The following is a 23,756-nucleotide window of genomic DNA, read 5'->3' as shown; positions in this document are numbered from 1 at the left end:
TTTTATGGTTTCACGATTAAAGTTTTACATGCAGAAAACAATTTGAAATGTATATAAATGATAAATGAATATTTCAGGTTATTTTTACCTTCATTGAAAACATGGTTCTTGACGTGACTGTTCCCAAAGTGACAATGAGATCAATACTTTCCTTTTCAACAACACCTTCCTGTTCTGCCATGACCCAAAATGGAGCCAAAGAAAGCAAGTGCCAGCATTTTGATAAAGAAGCTCATGACAAAACAGGAAGGTGTTGTCGAAGGTGTTGATCTCGCTGCCACATCGTGTCTTTGGGAACAGTCACGTCTCCAATGAAGGTAAAAAGTAACCTGGAATGTTCATGTATCCCTTTTCATTTGTCATTTATATGCATTTAGAATTGTTTATGCATGCAAAACTATAATTGTAAAGCTCTAAAAACTTGTTTTTGAGAGTCAACCGCTAATGACATCATAGACGGGCGACGTAGCCGACTTCCGGTTACGGTTGCCATTTTGTTAGCAAGCTACGGATGCTAACGTGACGTTTTGTGATAAAAATACATTAAAAACACAGTTGAACTCACACAGTGTATTAATAACACGACAAGACGTGCACCATGTATATGCAGTGCTTGATCATAGCCACACTTTAATTTAAGCTTACTTCAAGAGTGCGTTGAATGGCCAATATGAACAATAAAATAACAATAACTAGAAAAAAACGGGAGAGTGAAACAGAGACGTCATTTTACACCGCGCCATTTTACTTAAAATTCAGGGGAAAAAAAAAACATTACATAACTAATTGTGGTGTCAAATGTCCACTCCCTGTGATACCTTTTAGAAGACACGACGCGCCTGTCCAACCTTCCATTAGAGCAAATTACCATCACACTGCAATGTTTGCCAGTGCAACACCCCATAGGCAAACCTGCCGGCCATGACGGAACGGCACAATAATGGCAGGAGCGAGAAGACGACAGAATGAATGACAAAAAATAAATCTGCCCCTTAGTTCATCAATTAAACACCTTCATCTGTGACCCGCACCTTCTTTCCTCTTCGTCGGCGCGGTAATGACTTATCTGTTGAGTGTTAAAATCGCATGCTGCTAAGATAATAGGTTGTCATGAGGTCACAGATGGAAAGAGAGAGGAAATAAAGTGTCTTATGTCATTGGGTTTCTCTGCCAAGACCATCAACTTAGACGGCTTTTCTGTGGAGCCTTGTTATTGTTAAGACAACGTTGTGTTTGCACTACACACAAAAAACACAAACACGAGGACCCATATGCATGTAGTCACGACAAATAAGAATTTTTACATTCCTTGAATACGTCTGTGTAGGCTCTCAGTCGTACAGGAGTTGTCCATCGAGGAAAAGGCTTCTTGAGACGTCATCTGTACTTCTGTGTAGAAGGTGTCGGACGTTTCGCTCCTCATCCGAAGAGCTTCGTCAGCAAACTAATAAGTGCTGGTAGCTTAGGCCTTAAATACAGTAAGAGTGGGCGGAATTGGTGTGCCAACACCCTCCTCCTATTGGTTCGTTACACTAAGCCTGGGCGGAGCAGTGGTATAATCCTATCCTGTTATTCACACCTACGATAAAAGGGAAGTGTCGCTCCCTGAATAGGGTATGAACGACTCTGATACTGGCTTGTTAGCATCTATTGTTCTGGCTCGGCCCTGCCTTCACCTCATTTGCAAGACTAAGAGCTGTGGGTTTTGGTCTCAGTAACCTGCTGAACACAGGGTCCAAATTAAACCTCAAACCACCATTCCGATTCAATGATGGGTTCTGTTGTTTGACAAAAATAGCTTCCTTTACTCCTCTTTCAAACCATCTGTTTTCTTTGGCCAAAATCTTTACCTCGCTGTCCTGAAAAGAGTGATTGGTAGCTTTCAGGTGTAGATGTACTGCTGATTGAGGACCACTAGCAACAGGATAGGATTATACCACTGCTCCGCCCAGGCTTAGTGTAACGAACCAATAGGAGGAGGGTGTTGGCACACCAATTCCGCCCACTCTTACTGTATTTAAGGCCTAAGCTACCAGCACTTATTAGTTTGCTGACGAAGCTCTTCGGATGAGGAGCGAAACGTCCGACACCTTCTACACAGAAGTACAGATGACGTCTCAAGAAGCCTTTTCCTCCATTCCTTGAATAATTTGATTATTTTCTCTAATGCAGGGCAGATTTGCATGAGTGTAATCTCTTCTTTCTTTGTGTGTAAGTGTGCATGCACTGTGAACGCCTTTGCTGTGTCCTTTGTGAATGATGGCTTTGCTAAAGTGCTGTGAAGAGAAACATTGGTTTGCTATGTCTTTGATTCATTGCTTGTGTGAGGGGAATTTGCATAGCAGGCAGACTGCGGGCAGATCTAGGCTCTCGTTAGCCGGGTGGCTAGATACTTCATCATCATCATCAGGCTCGCCCTTCACTTGCAGCCATTCTGCCCTTGCTCGTGATCCTCAAGTGGGATTTGCAGATGGATAAAGCAACAAAAGATGTTGGACAAAATGTTGTTTGGAAAACTCAAATAAGACTGTTTCACGAATTGGTCTGTTTGCCGCATCAATAAGTTCCATCCTGGAGAAAAAAAGAGGACATCAGGGAAGCTAATGTTGCGAAAAGAGGTAAAGGCGCTAACAAAACGGAGATCACAAAAGATCTAACATGTTGAGAAGATGTTGGTGGTGTGGATCCTTTAAGTGTCAGATGTGGTGTGCAGGAGATGCAATATTTTCCTATGAAAAAATTATACAGTATACAGTCATCCCTCGCTACATCGCTCACTCTATCACGGGTTAGTCAAATAATTCATTAATTAATAACTTATCGTTGTTTCATGGTTGAATACTTTGCCTAAATTAATCATTTTCAAACATAAAAATGACTAAATTAAACTAAATGAACTAAAATACAAATACAAGGCAGAAGAAGCATTCTAATTGTGAATGTAGTATTGTATTCTACATTAGCCACCAGGTGTCACTAGTTGTTCGGTGATGCGGGCACTAGACTGTCACTGCAGTTCCCTAGGGAACACATTTACTGTGACACTGCTCGAGCAGGAGTTTTAGTTACGTCTTAAATGGCTACGTCTTTTTTTGTCTGCTATATTGGGTAATATGAGTGTAACACAAGTTTTTGTCCAAAATCCTAGTAAATTCTAAAGTCGGCATTGGTCAACTTCAATGATGTTCCGACTTCAAAACATTTTCATATTGCAAGCAATGTGCAGTGAATACATTCGTTCATGTTGCCATCATGGCATTAAAAAAAAAAAAAGAAGCTTAACTATCATGCTGAAACAGAAGAATCATTTGCTGCTTACCGGGGAGATCGGACTTTAGCGTCTGGTAAACACAGAGGTGGCGGCGTCTGTGTTTACGTAAACAAACGGTGGTGCACAGACGTACAGACGATGGAAAAGCACTGCTCGCAGGACATTGAGCTGCTGATGGTGAAATGCAGACCTTTTTATTTGCCTCGTGAGTTTAGCGCGACACCAAGCTATGAGGTACGCCACCTCTCTTCTGTATGATGTTTCAACACCACCAGTGATCAGTCCGATGACTGTAGTGTCATCTGCAAATTTAATGATGCTGGTGTTGTTCTGGGAGGCCACGCAATCGTAGGTGAAGAGCGTGTAGAGGAGTGGACTCAGCACACACCCCTGTGGGGTCCCAGTGCTCACAATTCTTGAGCTGGATGTGCGGTTGTGGACTCTGACTGACTGGGGCCTGCCTGTGAGAAAGTTAAACACCCAGTTACAGAGGGAGGGAGACAGGCCAAGTGTGAGGAGCTTATCTGTGAGTTTGTGGGGGCTGACTGTATTGAATGCAGAGCTATAGTCTATAAATAGCATTCTGACGTATGTGTCCTGGCCCTGTAGGTGAGAAAGGGCTGTGTGGATGGCAGTGTTGACTGCATCATCCGTGGACCGGTTCTGGCGATATGCAAACTGTAGAGGGTCCACGGTTGCCGCCGGGATGCTCTTTTTGATGTGGGTCATGACTAATCTTTCAAAGCACTTCATAACAATAGGAGTGAGTGCTATAGGGCGATAGTCATTCAAGCAGGTCACGTTGCTCTTCTTGGGTACGGGCACTATGGTGGTGGACTTAAAGCAGGTCGGTACAGATGCTTGTGCAAGCGACAGGTTAAATATGTCAGCAAGCACATCAGCTAGCTCTGATGAGCAAACCCGAAGTGCACGTCCTGAGATGTTGTCTGGCCCTGCTGCTTTTCGTGGGTTTGTTTTGTTTAGAACCCTGCGCACATCAGCTGATGTCACCATGAGAGGTGAGTCCTGTGTGCTCCCCAGGTTCAGCCACCCTCTCTGCTCATCAGGAGTTTGGGTATCAAAGCGGGCATAGAACTCATTCAACTCATCAGGAAGTGTGGTTTGGCTGGACGTGGCTACGCTACTCTGCTGTCGATAGTCTGTGATGTGCTGGAGCCCCGCCCACATGCGCCGAGGGTCTGAGGTGGAATAGTAGCCCTCCAGCTTCTGTCTGTACTGCCTCTTGGCCTCCCGTATGGACCTCCTCAGGTCATATCTGGCCTTTTTGTAGTCATCACTGTAACCTCAGGACTGTCCTCCCCAAATATTACCAGCATGTGAGCTTTCCCACAAGGGAATATAACATCCTGGACCAAGTCTACTGCAACATGAAAGGTGCTTTGAAGGCTGTTCCAAGACCCCACTTTGGAAAGGCTGACCACATCTCTATATTCCTTTATCCAACATACAGACAACTTCTTAAAAAAGCTCCCCCTGTACGTACAGCAGTTAAAGTATGGAATGAAGAAACTGATCAAGTACTTCAGGACTGCTTTGGCTGCACAAACTGGGATGTGTTTAAAACTGCAGCGGGGAGGGAAGATTGTACTGTTGATTTGGATGAATATGCTTCTGCTGTTACTGGCTACATTAGCACATGCATAGAGACTGTTACCACCACCAAGTATTACAGAAAATACCCTAACCAAAAACAGTGGATGAACTGTGATGTAAGGGCTAAGCTACGTGCTCGTTCGACTGCATTTGTCATGGGCACCGCTGATAACAATCTCCTTCTCAATACACCTGGTCTCACAACACCCAACAAATTCTGAAGAAGTCCCAAAGGAGACTGTACTTCCTGAGAAGACTGAGGAAATTTGGCATGTCCACCACAATCCTGAGTTGCTTCTACAGATGCACTATCGAAAGTGTCCTTACCGCCTCCATCACTGTTTGGTACGGTAACTGTACAACACGTGATAGGAAGGCACTCCAGCGGGTGATCAAGACCTCACAGAACATTGTTGGGGCAGCCCTCCCCACACTGCAAGACATTTATACATCTAGAGTCCTACGCAGAACACACAACCTCATCAAGGACAGCACACATCCACAACACTCACTATTCACACTCCTACCGTCAGGCAGACGCTACAGGAGTTTGAAGTCCAGGACCACAAGGCTGGCAAACAGTTTTTACCCACAGGCCATCAGGCTCCTCAACGAAGCACTCGCACACGCCGCACGCAACACACGCACACACTCATAGCACTTTATTTATTTATTTATTTGTATTATTTACTTGTATTAATGTCTCGTCTGTTGTTGTTGCTTAATTTATTGGTATATATGTTTATGTGTTTATGTTTCTTATGTTCTTATTCTTTCATTTGTTTTCTTTCTTTTCTTGGGAGAATGAACAGAATAAGATTTTCATTGCATAGTATAACTGCTGTTTTACCATGCACATGACAATAAAACTCTCTTGAATCTTGAATCTTGAATCTTGAAGTTAACCACTGGTCAATCAAATTAAATACAACTAAAATAAAGTACTATTGTGAGTACTTTGCAGCGTGATACTGTCAACCAGCGGTGTTTTTATATATATTGCTGGAATTAATAACTGTTTCTGGTTCACGTAAACATTGTTTTGTTTGACTTTGGAGGTTCTGTTGTACTGCCTTCACTGGTACACAGCTTTCTTTTCCCGCTCTCTTTCTCTGTCTCCACCACTATTTCCTCCATCCCTCCTCCTGACAGGCTTGCTGCAGTGCTTTCAGGGACAGTGTTTGTTGTTAGAGGACATGCTGACGAGTGTCGATCGATACTGACTCCCAAACCTTAGCATTTGTCTGGGAGCTGCATGTGTGTGTGTGTGTGTGTGTGTGTATGTGGATGGTGTGGTTTGTGTGAGTGAATTTGTAGGAATAATAAGGCAATTTAACACACGCAAGTGCTGTTGTTGAGTTTTTCAACAGTAAACATGTACTGAGCAGAGTCCCAGAGTCCCAGTCCCAGTCCCAGTTCCCCAGTGAACTTTCTCACGCACCATTTGGGGAAATTACCAGGGATTTCCCAGGCATTTTCATTATTCGGGTATTTTGTTGCACCAACTTTTTGTTGCATGAGTGAAAAATGGACATTATTACATTATTATACAAGTGTGTAAGCCCTCCCAGAGCCTCCAAAAAACCTTGGAGCTGTGGCGACGCGGCTCATTAGCGCTGACTGTTTTTAATTAAATTAAATTAAAAAACAGCAAAAAATAGCAAAAATAGAGCAAAAGGCACACTGAAAAAAGCTGAATGTTGACACCAACAATAATAACACAAAGCTTTGTCTTCAAATATGTACCACTTTTTATTTACTTTGTAGATCTTTATGGTTGTAGATCTTGCCTAGGTTCACAGCCAAGATCAGGGATTTTCGGCTCAAAACGGTTGGTGACCACTGCTGTACATTGATAACTCAAAAGTATATCTGAGTTTCATTTCCACAGTATTTCCCCTTGAAGAAACATGGTCATAAAAATGGTTGCCGGTTGCTGGCTCATGTTTGTGATATACTTTATGTTTATAGGCATACATGCAATACAGTTCAAGTTTAGAACAGTTTATGCGGAGTGGCTTATATGGGCAGCTATTTTCCCTCTATGAATATTTTACCATCGCATAAACAAAATGCAATTTCAAAGGCAGCTGTACACATGGGACGGCTCTATGCCAAACGTGATTCCATCAATAGAAATTATAGATCCAGATGAGGCACTTGGAACAGATGGAGATGCTTAAAAAAAACGTAGCTTCTAAAAATCACGTAGTGAACAAGAAACTGGCTGCAGTAGCATAAATGTAAACACTAAAAGTAAGAGAAACAAGATGAAATGATGACTCAAGCCTGAATTATGCTCCAGCGCCATGGCACCAGCAGAAGCGCCTCCTCCTCCAAATCCTCTTGGACCTCCTTCCACCTCCCCCCCAAAAAATCAGCACAATGGAGAAAGCCTCATAGTGAGGAAATTTGCAAATATGAACACCTAAATAATACCTTAGTGTCAGGAGAGAGAGACTGGTCAACGCGTTACAATAGTCAGCCCTACGAAGCTGCAGCAAAGATTTGTTGGAGGTGCACATCTACAGAGTTATTGTGAGCCATATTAACGTGGAGGAACTACTGATGTGTGCACAGGCACATCGCCGCGTACTGTCACTCTCTCTCCCTCACTTAAGTTGCACAGCGAGGCGACCCGGTGTACGTGCGCTGACACCTCCGGTCGGGTTTTGGGGACTGGGCTCCTGGCTGGAGCTTGCGTGCCTGGAGGTGCCCGTGGGTCACTCTCCAGGAGGGGAGGGCACTGATGTAATAATATGTTCCCCCCCCCCCAACTACAGTGTTCCCTCGATACAACGCGGTTCACTTTACACGGCCTCGCTGTTATTTTTGTGTGTAATTTTTTACAGTGTAGTATGCTTTTTTTTTTTTTTTTACAGCGTATGAACGCGCATTTTGTACTGCGTCCTGATTCGCTAACGAAGAACACGCATTGTCTTCTGCGTCCTGGGACTGTAGGGACTGTCGTGACTGACTAATTTACATAAATGTTTGATCGCTAGCGGTGTGGCTCTTTAGTGTACAAAACTCACAATGTCGACGATATGACTTGAATCCTTTAATGATATGACTCCTGATGACATCAATGCCCCGATTGATGCCCACTCACAACCACTGACTGATGAAGGCCTGGCAGAGATGACGAAGCCACCAAGCGAGGATGAGGGAGAAGAGGAAGAAGAGGACACAAGTGTTGATAAAGACGAGGAGGATGGACTAACACTCGATCGCTTGGCAACCATGGTGAGAATAGCAAATGGACTTCAGCGAGAATGGGACCCTCTGATGCTTCGTTCATTACAGTTCTCAAATATAATCAAAGGGGGCATGTCTGATGATAAGAATATTCTGGTCTATAACTATGTTCTTCACTCACAAAAAGACACATGCACCAAGGGCTTCAGCAGAAAAAGACGCCACAGCAGAGCCGCGACATTGGATGGAGGGTTTTAAAGCCTTAAAACATGTAAATACACATAAAGGAAAAAACATGTCCTGTAAACGAAAAACATTCACTGTAAACAAAAAAATATATAATGAACGAAAAAACATATAAAAACAACAACAACAACAAAAAAATCAGCTTCCAGTACACGGACTTCACTTAACACGGGTATTTTTTGGAACCTAACCCTCGCATTAAACGAGGGAAAACTGTATTCTCGTGATCGACCGGCAAAGTTTCAAAGATCGACTAGTAGCTTGCGATCGACATGTTGGTCCCCTGCCTTAGTTTAATGCGCATATCGCTTCATTCACGAGTGTTTGCTACAACACCACAAGCTAAATAGCTCGCCAAAGAGAAACGAGGGTTGTGGTTGCTCACGCTCAGGAAAACACTGCCCCTAGAATTTTGGTGGAGAATTGCACATCAAGCGCTCGGTCCCGGTCGAAGAGCTTTAAAAAGATCAAGATGCCGTCAGAAGGACTGGTGTAGTGACTTCGCTGTAGCATAATTCAGCCTTAAGAGTGTTATACCTCCCCCCCCCTCTTAAATCTACCACCAGTGACTGTTTGAGTGTGTCAGTGGGCTTATAAGGGCCGCCATGTCAATAAAGCACAAGCACATGCAGTTCCTGCTAGGCCAAAGAGGCATACTACTATTATGCATGGTGATTGTTTTCCGATCCTGTTATTTCTGACATTATTTAAGTATTCATGCTGTAACATGCATCGTGAAATGTTATCATTTTCTACATAGCATTCCTCGTCAGTGATTGGACAGCTGATGATGATAAATGAAGGGCTGGACACGAGAAGATCTCAATATGTGGCCCGTCGGCAGCTGAAAGTAGAAAACCTTAAAAAAAATCCAGGCTTTAAAATGAGGCAGTGAAACCAGTTGTAAAACTTGGTGGGCAAAGCGGTGAAGGGCAGCAAGGGTTGGTTTTAAGTGGTGTTAAAAGCCTGGCAGCATCGTTTTGTTTCCACTTTGTATTTTCATATGGCTGAGACCACAATAAAGCACATATAGAATGAAGGAGGTAACAAGTTTTTTCCTTAGGTTTGCTGGGAGGAGGGGAATGACTCGGGAGAAAGACTGCAGAGCTCTTTGCAAAGACTATAAAAAAGAAGGATCGGAACACTTATTTAAAGATGCTAATACAATTAAGCCTGATGAGTCTATTTGCAGAGCAAAAACAGAAACCTCTGAATCAATTCAACCTTCTCTAACGGACCGATCTGTTATTGGAGGCAAACTGGTGCCTGTGGCGACCTGTTAATTAAAATGTCTTTATTAGGTTTTACTATTTCCTTCCCATCATACTCATATCATTCCTCCATGACGGAAGATTACACCCGACATGAAAACATAGACAAAAAAGATACAAATTTAAAGACACAACTGCGAGGATTAAAATGCAATAACAGTAATCCCTCGTTTACTTGGTTCCACACCCGTCCATGATAAGTGAATTTCCACGAAGCAGGATCCCTTATTTGTAAATACAATATTTTCTTAATTAGAGCAAAGAAAGCCTGTTTCTGACCTTCTAAATGTTTTTTTTTAACATAATTAGAGCTTTGTAGACATGGAATAAGACACCTAGTCACCTTAACACTCGTATTGCCCAATATAGTAGACATAATAAGAGAAAATAAGGTATTTAAGACATAAATAAGACTCGTGCTCGTGTGTTTCAGCGCTTCTCAAATAGTGTCATTCTGGTGCTGAGTGAGGGGGCGGACAGGAAGCAACGTTGGGTGTTCAGAGTTTTAGCTTGGCATGGGTTACGGCCGCAACAGTAGCCCGTGTTAGGGATTATTGTGCCAGTTGTGAGATAATTCAAACCTCCAATAAAAGCTTGTTGTTCCGGCGGTCAGGTCTGGTGCTTGTGTGTCTCACCAAACATTACAGTAACATTACTGACACCTAGTGACCAGTGTAGAATACTACATATCATCACAACATCTTTGAATGTGTCGTCTGAATGCCGTATATTTGTATTTTAGGTCATGTGGCCATTTTTATGCTTGAAAATGCTTAATTTAAGCAAAGAATTACAGAAAATGTTCTTAAAATTACATATTTTTTGACTAATAGGCCATATTCCACCACAAAACAGTTGTCATTTATTCATCAATATATTATGGAAAAAATGTGACGGCAAACCGTCGAGGAAAAATCTGTTTTTGTAACTTCTAAAATGACCAAAATGACATAAATGACAGCTAATTGTGCTGACATGGCTGATTTCCTGCGCAGTGGTCCCTGAGACTTTTTGGCCATGATTTTCCTCCTCAGTATCTTCCTCTGCCTTTTGGGTGCAGCATGTTTTGTCGACATTGTGGGTTTTTGTCGGGGAGAAAACATGCAAACATAGAGAGTTCAGAGTCTCTGCAAGCCGTTTGCTCGCGATGAGACAACAGGAAACACGGCAGTTCGGCACAAAGGAGATTGATTGTCAATGGTCAACAGCCGATCAGGACGCAGAAGACAATGGGCGAGTTCTCCCTTAGCCAATAAGGACGCAGAACACAAAGCACGCTCATAGGCTGTAAAAACAAACAAACAAACAAACATTAAAATTGCACTAAAAAGGTGAACTGCGATGGAGTGAGGGAACGCTGTAATATAAACTATTGTAAACAACCTCCACTAATCCAATGCATTACTCTCAAACACACACAAAGCAATGCATGCGCACCCACACAGCAAAGGGCATTGGTTAGTACAACCGAACTATATGAGTGAACATCCCTTGCCCCGGCACACGCTTACATCAATAACCGAGACAAAAAAAAACAGTGGATAGTGTCATCCTCGCTGGTCTATTACATTTCCATGAAGATGATATCATCTAAAGTTGGCATTCAGGGTGCAGGAAGACAAGTTTCACATCACTGTGGGAGACGTATCGTGGAAGCAAAGAATCACGGCTGAGTGAAAATGTATGAAGGCTTTCAGAAAGACACGTAACCGCCCACCAATACAGTCACCCACACACCAGCCATCTCATGTGTTTCTACTAAACTCAAGGGACACGATTTCCTTGTCTTGTAATGATTTCTAAATTGGGCCTCTTTGCCCTGGGATATATTTAATTGCCACACACCGGCTGGTGATGCTAATGTGTGCTGACAAAACGAGAGCGAGAGGCAGCGAGAGCGAGAGAGCGAATGAGATAGAAGCGCGACTGTTTATAAGTAACTTTGACTTAGCAAGGACATGAGTGTCTGCCACAGAGTGGTCGGCTCTGCACTGGCGTCTTCTAGCGAGGTTTGAGGGTTTTTTTGCAGTCTTCATTAGCAGCAGTTTAGAGTCCTGTGAGGGCTTGCTTTGCCCACACCATCATCGTGCACGTGCAGGCTATTGTGTTGTCTCTGCATTGTCTGATATGTGAGTGTCTAGCATAATGTGTGTATATTGTATGTTCAGTTGCACTACACGAGCAGGCTCGCCAAGCAGGCCAAATTTTATCTCACTGACATTTTGTGGGGAAGTCTTACCTTCCAGAATATACTTTTTTTCTCTTGGAAAGTACAGTCGTCTCTCGTGTGCTTCAAATTTTGCGGTTTTGCAAAAATATATTAATTTTGCCTATTATTAATTAAAAAAAATGCATATTTAAGCAAGTGAACTAAAATACAAATGTAAGGCATTCAAAAGATGCATTCGAAGACATTGATGAAATGTAGTATTCTACACTGAACCCCCGACATCACCTCCCGTCCGCCCCTCACTGTTGAATGTGTTCATAGAAACACACAAGCACAAGTCTTATTTATGTCTTAAATAGCTTATTTTCTCTTATTATGTCATCTATATTGGGTAAAACGAGTGTAAAGGTCACCATAGGGGTGTTATTTCATGTCTAAAGGGCTCTAATAATGTTAAAAACACTTATTTAGAAGGTCATAAAACAGGTTTTCTGTGATGCAACTATAAAAATATTTATAAATAAGAAGTGTGTGATCATTTTGGACATACAATTACTTGCAAAGAATATACAGTTCATGTAAAAAGATACATAATTCCAGAAATACCAATATAACTGGTGGACAATATCGCTCTGTAACCACCTTCCTGTTCCTTCCATAGGCTTTTGAGCTGATAATATAAGCAGCATGATGGCAGAGGGTGTACAGGCGGTTCTACTGCGCCCCATAAAGTCCACTTATGAATGCTGTGCTTAACTTTTCATACAATGCGCTATTGAATTCTCGTGAGAACACATGTACAAATATTCACTGGGGCATATAAACAGCTGAACTTCGATGTGTTGCACATGCATGTGCACTCACACAGTCCTATGTGTGTGCATACAGGCATACATGGTACAGTTTGTGTGTGTGTGTGGGGGGGGGGGGGGTGATTGCTGAGTACAAAGAAGCAGGATTAAAACAGCAGTGAAACAAACACATTGTCATGCTTCATGGGTGGCGGTTATTGTGGACGGCATGTAATACATCCTTCATTGTGGTGTGGAGTGTGTTTGGGAAGCGTTCCCTCCCTGTATTAGGATAAATAGCCCTTGTCTATCATGGAAGGCTGTCTCCGGCAAACAGATTCCCCTCACGTCATGCCAGATTAACACAAATGAGCTCCCCGGAGGAGACTTTTCAGGGGTAAGAGTGTCCCCGATGACACTTACCGTCAAGGATATATTTTGGGTAAACGGTAGGTGGCAAACAGACAGGAAACGCGGCTGTATTATGTTTAAATGGGTTGTATTTTTTAATACGGAGCTCCGATCAACGCTTTAAAGTTGAACTCACTCGGGTGCTGTCTTGACGCAAAAAATATTAATCACAAAATGCTACGTATCAACAACTCCCTGATACCATCGCCTCGAAATGCATGGAGGCAGCACGTCGAGAAATAGCATTTTAGATAACCACAGGAAGTCAACTGCTATGGCGTGTTCACAATCATTCCACAGGTCTTGCACACATTAAATGGTTGTTCAGGTAATTATACTGTCAGTGTAAATCTTTTTCAGCTGTTTAAAGCATCTTCTCACATGCCCGCATGCACACACCGCTGTGGAGTGTGCGCATTAGGATGCATGCTCACACAATCTCATCGCAGTCGACTCAGGTGGCCAGCTGTTCATCACGTACGTGGATCACAGATTTGTGCAAACTAAAAACAACCAATTCCCTGCAATTCCACTGCAAATGCAAATCTTTCCCTCATTATTACACAGCACAAATGTTAAATGACATTACCACAGAGTCAGTGAAGATACAAGACACTCACACACAGAGCGGACGCATGTGATCACAGAGAGATTTATTCATAGCGCGCTAGATTAAAAAAAGGATACAGCGGTGAATTAAAATCTGGTTATGGGATGAGCTCAGCTAAGCACTGTGAAACAGATTGGCAACAGCGAAGATAAATAATGATTTTTAAAATCTTTCTTGGCCTCTGACCAGGGACTGTTCGCACAGGGGAAGTGATTTACAAATAAAGTGATTTGACCTCACAGAAATATATTCATTTATTATGGAGACTTTACATTTCAATCAGCGGTTGCAGCAAGGTAACAGTAAATAACACACTGGGTCCTGGTACTAATATATATGTCAAAACGGCACTTAGAGCCGGCTCTTTGAAGTGAACAATCCATGTATTTTTTTTTGTCTAGTCTATACTGTATGTGGTGCCATATGTGTCAACACAATGAGCAACAGGAAACCAGAGCTGAGGCATTCTGTGTTTCTCAATGCCAGTCTTCACTGAAGAGTAAAGCTGCAACGAACGATTCATTTAGCTGATTAATCTGAAGCTGAAGAGTAATCGGTTAGGCCCTCGATAGTCCTTGGTCGACAGCATATCAAAGAAAGGGGCAAAAATGCAGATCACTGTTTTCCAAAGTCAAAGCCGATGTGTGCAAATATCTTGTTTTGTCTAAAACACAAAGAATATAGACCTGCTTTTATGGAAGACGAAGGAAATTTAATTCAGAAAATGATGGATATTTACATTTTTAATAAAAAATAAACTATTTTTAAAACAAAAAAACAAAATAGTTGTCGATTAATTGGATACTTGATTAATCATCGATTAATTGGTGCATATAAAAACTAGCAAAAACTGTTACCCACATGCTGCTGTTTCTTTTAGTTTTGTACATGTTATTTTATATTTGGTTGCGCAATGTTTTCTTGATGTCGTGTTGTTTCACTGTAAAAATAGTCAATAATAGATACAATCACATTGGACCTTTTTGTTTAATTGAGATGGTCTTTGCTTTTGTATTTGATAACAGTTTTTTTGTTGCAATCGGTTCCGTGTTGAGAATATCAACAGAGCCATATAAACAATGAACAGCTGATATTATTAGATTTTTTGGAAAGAAATCCACTTAAGCAACAACAAAAAAAAAAAAATTGAGCAGCCTTTTGGGAGCAGCACATGACTCGTTTTAGGGAGTGGAACCAAAGGAGACAAACTTCCCATCACTAATCTCCACTGTTTCCTCAAAGGTTCAAAAGATTAAGCAATATTAATTAATACTGTATGTGTCCCTAGAACCTGTTTATGACCACCAAACATGAGAAAAATCGATAATTAAAAATGCTTTGTATAAAACAAAACACATCTTAAATAAAGCACAGACCTCTGCAAACTATCCATCAGTCATCTGCAGACTTGAGCGGTTGATTATGCTGTTTGTTGGAAAATAGCATCGAATGGGACTTTGAAGTTGTAAAGGTGCTTTTATGAAAAAGCTTTTTTTTTTTTTCCTTGAATGACATCAATCTGAAGGTCAATATGCTCTGCGCAAGATATGTGAGTCATCTCAATTTAAATAGCACAGGTACAGCTATAGATACAATATGAACATCCCTGAACACTGACGTACAACATCTATCCGCTTCTCTTCACCATCCTCTCATATCCATTGGGAATTGAATCGTCAAAGAGCCAGGATAAGAGAAAAAGGTTGCATTTGGCCCATGGCTGCGCCTAATGAAAGTTGCATGATGTTAAGAGGTGAGCAGCAGCAGCAAAGGAGATGTTCCAGTGGAGGAGAGGAGAAGTTTGGAGTGACATGTCGGCCAGGGAAGATGAAGTGGAGCGATGGGAGATTGCGGTTAAGGCACCAGTGGGCCAAATTAGCTAACCTCCAGAGACCTCACATGCATACTCACCTTGGGAGACCACGTGCACACGTCTGCGGGAGCATGTGTGTGTGTGTGTGTGTGTGTGTGTGTGTGTGTGCATGTGAGTGTAACGTGGATGACAGAACAAGCTCAGAGCTGCACTATATCTCATGAGGCTCGCGCAGCTCCTGAGTGGTTGTAGAGCAATTCAATGACAATGAAATACAGAGATGTATGACATGTCACATGCACGCACGCACGCACACATGCACACACACACACACACACACACACCCGCACACACGGTCTATATCACTCTTTTGCGCACTGACTCCTAGTCAAGCTCCAGTAATTTCATGTGATCGATTTAAGTGTAGAAAACAGCCAGGCATCCTATAGTGCACCTGTGCCATGTGTGATGCTTGACCCCAGGAGACCTGAGTTATACTGTTATGTGTGTGTGTGTGTGTGTGTGTGTGTGTGTGTGTGTGCACGTGTGTGTCGGCTTACTAGCTTTGTCACAACTCTTTGCATCTCACCTTTATTGTGTGGACAGTTCTCTTCATGTGGACATTTTGGCTGGTTGACACTTTACTCTATTAGACCGTGTGTGTGCGTGTCTGTGGGGGTGTGTGGGTGTGTGTGTGGGTGTGTGTGTGTGTGTGTGTGTGTAGGTGTGGACCTGCTTGAAGTTCACTTTGCGTGACAGGATAAAAATATTCTGTTGTCAAACTCCAACCATGCAAATCTCAATGGCATGTCTGACATTTTGCTTAGTGTTTTTTTTCTCGTGTGTGTGTGTGTGTCTGTGTGCGTGTATGTGTGTGTGTGTGTTGGAATGTCAGAAACAAAGGCATTAGGTAAGAGCAAAACCCTGACATATAGTTTGACACAAAACATTTGATTTGAACAAGAAATGGGAATTGGAACATGAGTCACCATTGACGCATGATAAAACATTCTCTTATTTCACCGCCGTGCACAGCATGTGAGGAGAAAACATTCAACGACAGACATAATTTGCGTTCATTTGGAACGAAAGTCAACAGAAGGTGGCAAAAGTAGCTTAAGTCTAAGTTAAGACTAACAAGTCGTTTTATCAAACAGACCCAGCGTCCACATTTCACAGGTATTTCTGTAAGTTAACTAAAGCTGCATGAATTTGTGATTAATCGATCATCAAGTTAATCGACAGCTATTAAAAATCAGCTATTATAAATGATGATCGTTTCGTGGTAGACTACGGTTTATTATTAGTTAAAACATATTGAAATGCAAGTGATATGTAGTATTCTGGTCACTATGTGGCAGTAATGACACAAAACATTGACACATTACCTTACATTCCCGGTCAAAAGTACCCAAAATGTGTATTTCAGAATTATAGAAAAAGGCCTGTTTCAGGGACCACAAAATGGGTCAACAATTTAAAGCTGTTCTGCAGAAATGGAGGTTGATCAAGCCTTGGCAGTTGGTGCAACTAATTCCTACAGGTGTTACAAGTTCTGGAGCACTTACTACGCCCTCTGTCTGCATAAAAGCAGTGTTCGGAACACACTGTGGTACTATACCCTCGTGTACATCGGTTGAACAGCATTGTAATGGAGAACGTCATTTGTTCCTACAAAAATGGCAAGAAAAAAGGGAATTAACAATGGAAGAGAGACAGACCATCTTAACTCTTAACACTGGAGTGTTCTAAAACTTTTGACCGGTAGTGTACATTAACACTGCATGAAGTCATGAATTCAGCCATGACATGTCCGACATTATAGAGTGAGAAAATGTTCTCCTCCCATTCCGTGTGGAAGTGGTAAGTATTTGGTTTCTTAAGTTCAGAAAAAATACATTTGAGGCTAACTGATTAGCTCTCTAGCTGGTTAGCTCTCGAGCTTGCTAGCTAGTGGACGTCTCGAGTCCCTGCAACATAAGACATTGTGCAATGTGGTATAAACACATTATTTAATGTTTACAGGGTTCTAATAATGTGAAAAACTGTATTTAGAAAGTCATTAACAGGATTTCTATGCTCTAACTATGAAAATATTCCAGTTATTAACATTGAATCCTATAGTGCAAAAATCCATTTATCATGGTCGGGTCTGGAACCAACTAACCAGTATAAACGAGGGAGGACTGTGGATGTCAAACATTCTGCATCTGTATGTAAATAATAATAAAATAAAAAAATAAATACATATTAAAAAACAAGCAATATTTAAAAATCAATAATAATAAAAGAAAATAACACTCAATTTTGGTTATAGTTTGAAGTGCTGTCGATCTACACTGCATCATACAGAGAGCGGTTTTGAGTATTTTTACCGAATTATAATTCTTACCGTTATTTTAAATGAGTCATGCCTAAAATGAGATTCTGTACTTAATTGTCTAGTGATTTATGAATTACAGTTTGATTGCTAAATATAACTACAGCTGAACAATGCATTGTACACACATAACCATACCAATGCCGAGAGATGCATTGACAAAGTGTGTGTGCATGTGTGTGTGTGTGCATGTGTGTGTGTGTGCAAGGGCCTATCCATGAGCATAAAGAGGCTCAGTGCTGATCCTGGTCAGAGAGAGAGCCATTGCTCATGAGCACAGAATACTAATCTCGTTGCCTTAGTCACCCCCCAGCAGACAGTCCTTCACACATGCACTTTCCCTTCATTCATTTTACGGGAAAAAAAAGTGTGCAAGTGTTGAAAGGCGCGCAATTACTCATGTTCATCAACAGAGGCGTCCATCGGAGAGCGTGCATTACTCACAGTCGGTGTGTAAGTATTGTGTGTTGGGTCGACTTACTGGGTTATTAAAACGCCCGTATGTCCTGTGTGCCTGCCTGTGCGGCGTGAAAACAAATACCACATCTCACCCATGCTGCCGCACACACACACACACACACACACACACACACACACACACACACACACACATGCACACACACACTGCTGTCTGCTCTAATTACCAGGAATGAAATAGTGTTCCACCACGGAAGTATGAACTGTGTGTTTCGATGTGTGTGTGAAAGACTCCTGGCGCCTGCTTCATGCTGCGACGGTGATCTGATCCCAAGACACCGAGCCTAATCCTAGTCCTCTCCTTTCTGTTGCGACACATTTCACCCAACCTAAAAGATCCGGGTGAATCTTTACTTGAGCGAAATGGGGAGAGAGACTGCACGAGAAGAAGAACAGCTTCTAGATAGTTGTTTCTATTATCATTCTGACTGAATCTATCTGAATCTGAAACTGCCGTAGGGCTCACAAAATTTTACAAAAATGCAAACACCCCTCAAACCCCAACCATTATGTTGCCGCATGTCTTCAAGGGGCAATACTTTTGAAATTAAACTTGGGTATACTTTGAAGTAGTCAAGGTCCATCTTGGATAGCAATACAGATTTACAATCCATTGAAAATGACGCACCACACACCCGTTACAGTAATCCCTCGCCACTTCGCTTTGAATTTTGCGGCTTCACTCTATCACGGTTTTTCAAAAATATATGAATAAATCATTCTGTTTTGGTTTTGTAGTCAAAAAATACACATATTTAAGTGCTTTTTATGTATTTTTGCCTAAATTAAACATTTTCAAGTATAAAAATGGCCCGATCAACTAAAATGCAAATATAAGGCATTTAGAAGACACATTCAAAGACGTGATGATATGTAGTATTCTTCACTGGTCACTGGGTGTCAGTAATGTTACTGTAATGTTCGGAACAACAGGCTTTTTATTGCAAGTTTAACTTTGAAAAAGGCAAAATAATTCCTAACACGGTCTACTGTTGCGGCCGTAACCCACACCGAGCTAATACTCAACTCCCGGCGCCACTTCCTGTACGCCCCCCCACCCACCTCCCCGCACTGAGCTCCCCAAGCACCAAACGCATTTACAGCAAGTCTTATTTATGTCTTATATGGCTTATTTTCTCATATTTCGTCTACTATGTGAGATAATACAAGTGTAAAGGTGGTGTTATTCCATGTCTAGAGGGCTCTAATATTGTTAAATCCTATATTTAGAAGGTCGTATACAGGTTTTGTTTTATAAATAAAGGAATCTGACTTGGCAGAAATCATTACTATATTGTGTATTGTGCATCTTAGGCTGCATGAGTGCTGCCAGCACCGTGGAAACACGCTTTCTTGAGGGAAACATGAATTCCAGAATTACCGTGACATTCTGAAGCAGAGCATGATGCCTGTTATCATGCTGAGTGAGTCCACTGAAATGCCATCTTCTCGTCTTGGCAGTCGATAACAGTTTGAAACTATCGACAGCACTTACGTGGAATAGCAACAATCTGCAGGTACAGTGTGAGCAGTCCAATCATTAGATCCGAATTTCCATCAAAGGCGATTTACTCGTACAGTGAACACAAACTGTGCAGTGCAATGCCCTGTTTAAGGGGAAAAGGAGGACTAAACAATTGACTGCTCACCAGTCAATCGCAAAGTCACTGTGAATTGGGTATTAGGGGGAATTGAATTCCACAAAACTCAGCTGTGGGAATTGCCAACAGGACTAATGATCCCTATGTCCTTTCTCTGTAAGAAAAAGTTTGTACAGTGGATATCAAGGCCCAGGCTACACCAAAGGCTTATTACGAGAGAGCTTTATACCTGTCTCCCAAGTTTTTAGTCAAATACAAAAAACAAGCAATGATGCAACCTGGCAAGTGGCAAGCCATTGTTCCCTTATATCACATACCCGTTTGCTGAACACAGAGTAATGTCTTACAAAGACCGGTTGCTAAAACAAATGTGTGCGAGATCAGTACCTTTTAGGTGAAATACAAAAGCAAAAAAATGCAGCTCAGCTTCCAGGCATGGGTTTTACATCACTCTGCCACTTGGCATCAAATTACAGGGAGGCAGTATTCCTTTGATTATTTTTTTCTAAAGCAATAGTGCATAAGGCCAAGTTAAAACACTATTTTCTTCCCTCACACACCATGCCTCTTCCTCAGTCCTTCCCCATTTATTTGATGACAAAATCCTCCTACAACATCCTCCTGACAGAAAGCCGAGAACAATAACCTTCCCGTTAGCAAGGTAAAATCCTCTAGTTTTTTTTATTATTTCTTTATTGGCAGTTTAGCAAAATTCATCACAAAAAAAGGCCCATTATAGTTATTAGTGTTAAGTCTCAAAAGACATGTTATCTACCCACAGAAAAATAACCATACGCGACTTTAAGACGGTTTGAATGAAATTAAATGATAGCGCTTATCAATTTTTGCTTGAATCTGTTCTGGCTAAGGGCACAGACATACGCACGCAACGCAACGCAACGCACGAGTGTACAGCTGCACACACACATGTAAATCCCCTTGTGTTATGTTTACAAAGGAACTCTCTGCTTCTTGTTTGATGCACTGATGTATGAACGACCATGTGTATGCGCATGGTTGTCAAATACCATCTTGTCCTAACAATGCAAAATGTCGGTTCGGCACACCCTCTCACGCTCGTGCAAACATCTGTGGCACACAATAATCGCTCGGAACCACACCTTTTGGCCGCACAGGGGTGGGCGGTGGTGGGGGTGCGGGGGAGTCTCTAAAATATACATTAGAAGGCTTAATTCCTAATTAGTCAATCTTTTTGATGCGAGGGCTTAAAGGGTCCACTTTGAACTGATTATTATAATTAAAGGCCATCATACAACATTCAAAAACAGTGTTTAAAAATGATGGTTGGGTGTGTGTGCAAACAGAGGGGAAACAAAGCATCCATTGCCTATTTATGTGTGTTATTTACTATTCCAAAAGCACAACTCTTACGTTAGAGAACAGCAAGCTGTGCGTTAAGTATTCAACATGTTGGACATGTGCATGTCAAGTTTATACAGTAGTGCATTTAGGTTGATGCTGAAATATACCTAATTATATCCCTAAGTATATTAATGCTAAGTAACTCGAAACACTCGGTTGTTGTGTTGCAAAATAGTCAGCACCCAAACGTGTTCTCTGGTGTAAATATTGCAAAAGCAGCACACACACACACACACACACGGACGGACACACACTTACCTTCTCTGACATCTCTAGGTGCTATGGCGATTGCATCGTTGGAATGCAGCTCAGTGACGCAGCAGTCATCTGGAACCATGGATCCATTACTGAAACTGTGGGGTGTCTCAGGTAGCAGCGGGATGGAAGGTGGCATAATGTTATGATTTGGACATATGCAGCCTGTTTGGGTCAACCCACAACCGTCTCGGCTCAGAACATCCTCATCTCTGAGGTCTCCTGTTCGAAAACACTCCTCAAACCATCGGCAGAGCACGCCGCAGGTGAACTGACTGGAGTTCTCATTGTTGATGAGTAACACCTCGACCAGTCTCATCTCCAGTAAATCCTTGGATACCTGAGGCTCGTCTGCGGCCGGATGTCTGGTGAGACATAGCTGGACAAAGTTCTTATCAAACTGCAGGAAGGAGTAAGGAGCATCCGTGTTGGATTGGCTTCTGCAGAGATCAACGACCTCCTGATCCCGAGCCGAAGCCACCTCCAAGTGTAGCGGACAGCTTTGATTAGCCAGGTGGTGATCAAGGGAAAGCAGCATGGGGGAGTGTGTCCGGCAGATGGAAGGGTGGCGGTTGAAGCGGAGGTAGAGGGAATACTTGGTGGGATCCGGGTTTTCCAGGGACCAGGAACAACCTGGAGCCCTGGAGGGGAAAAGCTCCCTTAGGGAGAAAGAGCCATAGAGCACCCCAGCTACCAGGCTGGAGCACGGAGTAGGCGAGGGGGCTCCCGTTACCCCGGCGCTGGGGATGACGTCGGCAGCCCCATAGGCAACGTTGGCCAGGGCGGAGAGAGGAGCCAGAGCGAGGGACACAGCAGCCAGGGCCCCGAGCGCAGCCAGGAGAGAGGACAGCACAGACAGATGCACCCCACCAGCAGTGTTCATCCTATGACATTCGTCCTGTGGGGGGGGAGAAAAAAGAGAAAGGGATAGGGCGTTCTAAATTAGACACAACAGGCACATACAGATAAGCAGGGATATCATCTGAAATGACTGGGACCATTTTTTTCCCCAAGCATGTCCAACATACAATACTTCTACTGCACCGCAATAGCTCCTATTTTTGTTTAACGCCTTCATTCGTGCAGTGTCATCATGCAATCATTCATGCAATCACTGAGTGTTTCACACATCACTCATGGTGCGTCAATCACTAGTAATTTTCCAGTACTTTCTCATGTCAAGGCCCCCAAGGATTCTACAGCTACTGCAGACAATAACTCCCATGCAACGCCGAAAATAAATATTCATAATATTTTACCTTGAACATACTTGACTATGTAGCACGTATTTGTTCCATCAACTGAGACTGTCAAGTTGTTCAGAAGATTCATTTTTACCTTTCTGAATAGAATGCGTGGGTGGCGGGAGGTGTTGGCACTACGACACACCACTTATGGTATGATAACCTCAAACCCTTTCTATACCACAGTATTATGGAGGACCTTTCAAGGAGCTTGGACACAAATTACAAATTCAGGCTGCAGGACTCATCGTTTCACACTGTTTAATCTGGTTGAAGGGTCTTCACTTTTTATGTTGATGGTGTTAAACTGTAAAATGCAAGGTCATTATTGGTGTTTATATTCTTTAAAAAATAGTGACATTTTAGAGCCAGTGCTTACTTATGCTTAAAAGGAGTCATGCCGTCACTGCATTCCTATAGGAGCATCATTTCTTGAAAATTGCATATAACTTACAACTTATAGCTTGGATAGTAGTGCAGGCTATTTGATTGTGTTTGGGGTTGTTATCATATTGGAACTCTGTCGTGCAGCCCAATTTCCCAAGGATGGGAATCATATTTTGCTTCAGAATGTCACAGTACCGTATTTTCAGGACTATAAGTCTAAGTATAAGTCACATCCGTCCAAAAATGTGTCATGAAGACCATGAGTGGCATTTATCTAAAAATGTATTTAACAAAATTCAAGACCAAGAAACATTTATCCTGAAAAGGCAAGTTTTACAGCTACACAATAGCATAAAGAACATACCTGGGAGGCTGAACAAGCTAAATTAACATAACAAGCCAGAGAGCCCTAAAAGCAAGTTCCCGGCAAGCGAGTTCGCCAAGCTCTCGATCTCATTCCACATCAATGAATCCATTGAATTCTTCGTCGTAATGTTTACTTCCTTGGTTCATGATAGTCAGTATGAATTCACATTTAAGTTATATATGCTGTATATTCTGATATGTCTGTCGCACCGGACTAAAAGTCAACCAAATTTTGAAAAAAAGTGCAACTTATAGTCAGTAAAATACG

General features: G+C 42.2%; 1 protein-coding gene across 16 annotated transcripts in view; it reads right to left on the bottom strand.

The window, feature by feature from the left end:
* adgrb2 (adhesion G protein-coupled receptor B2) overlaps nucleotides 1-23,756 on the bottom strand; it is a 468,300-nt gene that overhangs the window by 125,783 nt on the left and 318,761 nt on the right. For all 16 annotated transcript variants that reach the window (XM_054763627.1, XM_054763619.1, XM_054763622.1 and 13 more), the window contains one exon: nucleotides 21,495-22,389. In XM_054763627.1, the coding sequence (XP_054619602.1) occupies nucleotides 21,495-22,374 (880 nt within the window). In that variant the 5' untranslated portion in view covers nucleotides 22,375-22,389. The remainder of the gene's footprint in view (nucleotides 1-21,494; nucleotides 22,390-23,756) is intronic.

Source organism: Dunckerocampus dactyliophorus, chromosome 20 (assembly GCF_027744805.1).
Source record: "Dunckerocampus dactyliophorus isolate RoL2022-P2 chromosome 20, RoL_Ddac_1.1, whole genome shotgun sequence".
Lineage (NCBI taxonomy): Eukaryota > Metazoa > Chordata > Actinopteri > Syngnathiformes > Syngnathidae > Dunckerocampus > Dunckerocampus dactyliophorus.
Note: the sequence above shows the minus strand (reverse complement) of the source record. Positions and strands in the feature narration are given on the sequence as shown.